At 33.3% G+C, this 1718-nt stretch overlaps 1 protein-coding gene across 5 annotated transcripts in view; it reads right to left on the bottom strand.

Annotated features, from left to right (window-relative positions):
• Positions 1–1712, bottom strand: part of LOC103471283 (uncharacterized) — a 27389-nt gene extending 25677 nt beyond the window's left edge. For 4 of the 5 annotated variants that reach the window (XM_017306939.1, XM_017306941.1, XM_008420178.1 and 1 more), the window contains exons 1-2: positions 1433–1712; positions 1088–1245 (exon numbers count right to left, since the gene is read on the bottom strand). In XM_017306939.1, the coding sequence (XP_017162428.1) occupies positions 1088–1245; positions 1433–1667 (393 nt within the window). In that variant the 5' untranslated portion in view covers positions 1668–1712. The remainder of the gene's footprint in view (positions 1–1087; positions 1246–1432) is intronic. The other variant, XM_017306940.1, reaches the window with a different exon arrangement.
• Between the last annotated feature and the right edge of the window lie 6 nt (positions 1713–1718).

The raw sequence follows: 1718 nt of genomic DNA, 5'->3' as shown, positions 1-1718 counted from the left end.
TCCATTTCTATCAAACATTTCAAGTTTATATTCACCACTGTCAGTCCTTGTCAGGTCATTGATCCTGACTGTTCTATTACTGGGAAAAAAGGGAATTTTGTCATCCTTTGGAGCAACAACTCTGTCATTAATCCAGCGGAGTATCACAAAGTTGTTCTTTATCCATTGGAATCTGGGTATTTCTAACACGTTGTYTATTAGCTCAATGTCTACTGCTCCWCCCAACACTCCAAAACACTGAGCTCCATTCTGTCTGCCATCACAGAAAGGTTTCATCTCTGAAAGGTCAAACAAGAACAAGAATAAATAGTGCATTCATCCATTTTTATTTCTTCACAAAAACAGGGACTCATTTTGTAAAATTAGATTTTTTTTAAAGTAAATAAAGATTTCAGTTTTAAATGATGTTATTTACAAAAGCATAAATAATAATAACAGTGCTTTAATAATAATAATAATAATAATAATAATAATAATAATAATAATAATAATAAATTTTCATTCAAAGATGAAAGACACTTTAATTTTTGACTCTGACTATTTCAATCTTTAATTAATCCATTTGAAAAATGAACCAGATAACTAAATCAATCATCTGATCGCTTGATCCTAACTCAAATAAACAGAAAGTGTAATTGTTTAATTGAATTGTCTGAAATATTTAGTTTTGACTGAAAGTTTATCTTAAATTCTTAATAACTACCGAAGAACAGTAAGAATAAGTTATGTATTTTAGTAACCATTACATTTATTTACTTCTACCACCAAATTTACATTTGATTTCAGATAAGTATTAAAAAGTAAAACCAAATGAGCCTGAGCTGAACAACTTCCACAATTTTCAGTCATGTGTAACAAGTTACAACATTTCTTATACACCCACTTAGCTACTTGTGTCTCAGTTGAAGTGCAGTTAATGGATATGCAACCTGAAAGCAAACAAATAACAAACCACTAAAATAAACTAATTATTTATCTTTTCTCACTCACCACAGTAAGTTAAGTTCATTCCTTTGGAGGAGTTACTGACTTGATTCCTGACTGAGCAGATCAGATGTCCTGAGATGTTTTGTCTCAGAACGATGATGTTGKTCTCAGTATTTCTAGAGAAGAGCTCAGAGTCGGTCAGTGTGTGTCCATCCAGAGTCCAGCTGTACTGAGGACTGTCACCTTGAGACACACAGGACACCTTCATCTGTCCTTGAGAGAAACACTCATGGATCAGCTGGACTGAGGACACAGGAGCTGAGAGAGAAACACATAAAAAATGAGTGACAGAAGATAGCTCTTTTTTAATTCTGGTGAAAAACTGTAAAATATYGAAGACAAACTGAAGAACTTTGTAAAATCTTTCATCTTTAATGAAACATGAAAAATGAAACAATGTAAAAGAGTAAAAAGTGAAAAATTTGGAAGTGAAATAGTTGATTACCTATAACAAATAGTTGCAGAGTTCTCCATCCKATGTTATTTCCATCTCTRTCAAACATTTCAAGTTTATATTCACCGCTGTCAGTCCTTCTCAGGTCTTTGATCCTGACTGTTGTATTACTGGGAAAAAAGGGAATTCTGTCGTCCTTTGGAGTAACAACTCTGTTATTCTTCCAAATGAGTATCACAGAGTTATTAATTTTCCAGGAGAATCTGAAGATTTCTGACAGGTCCATTAGCTGAATGTCTACTGCTCCTCCCAGCACTCCAAAACACTGAGCTCCATT

Source organism: Poecilia reticulata, linkage group LG10 (genome assembly GCF_000633615.1).
Source record: "Poecilia reticulata strain Guanapo linkage group LG10, Guppy_female_1.0+MT, whole genome shotgun sequence".
In the NCBI taxonomy this organism is placed as follows: Eukaryota; Metazoa; Chordata; class Actinopteri; order Cyprinodontiformes; family Poeciliidae; genus Poecilia; species Poecilia reticulata.
This window is presented reverse-complemented; position numbering and strand designations above follow the sequence as displayed.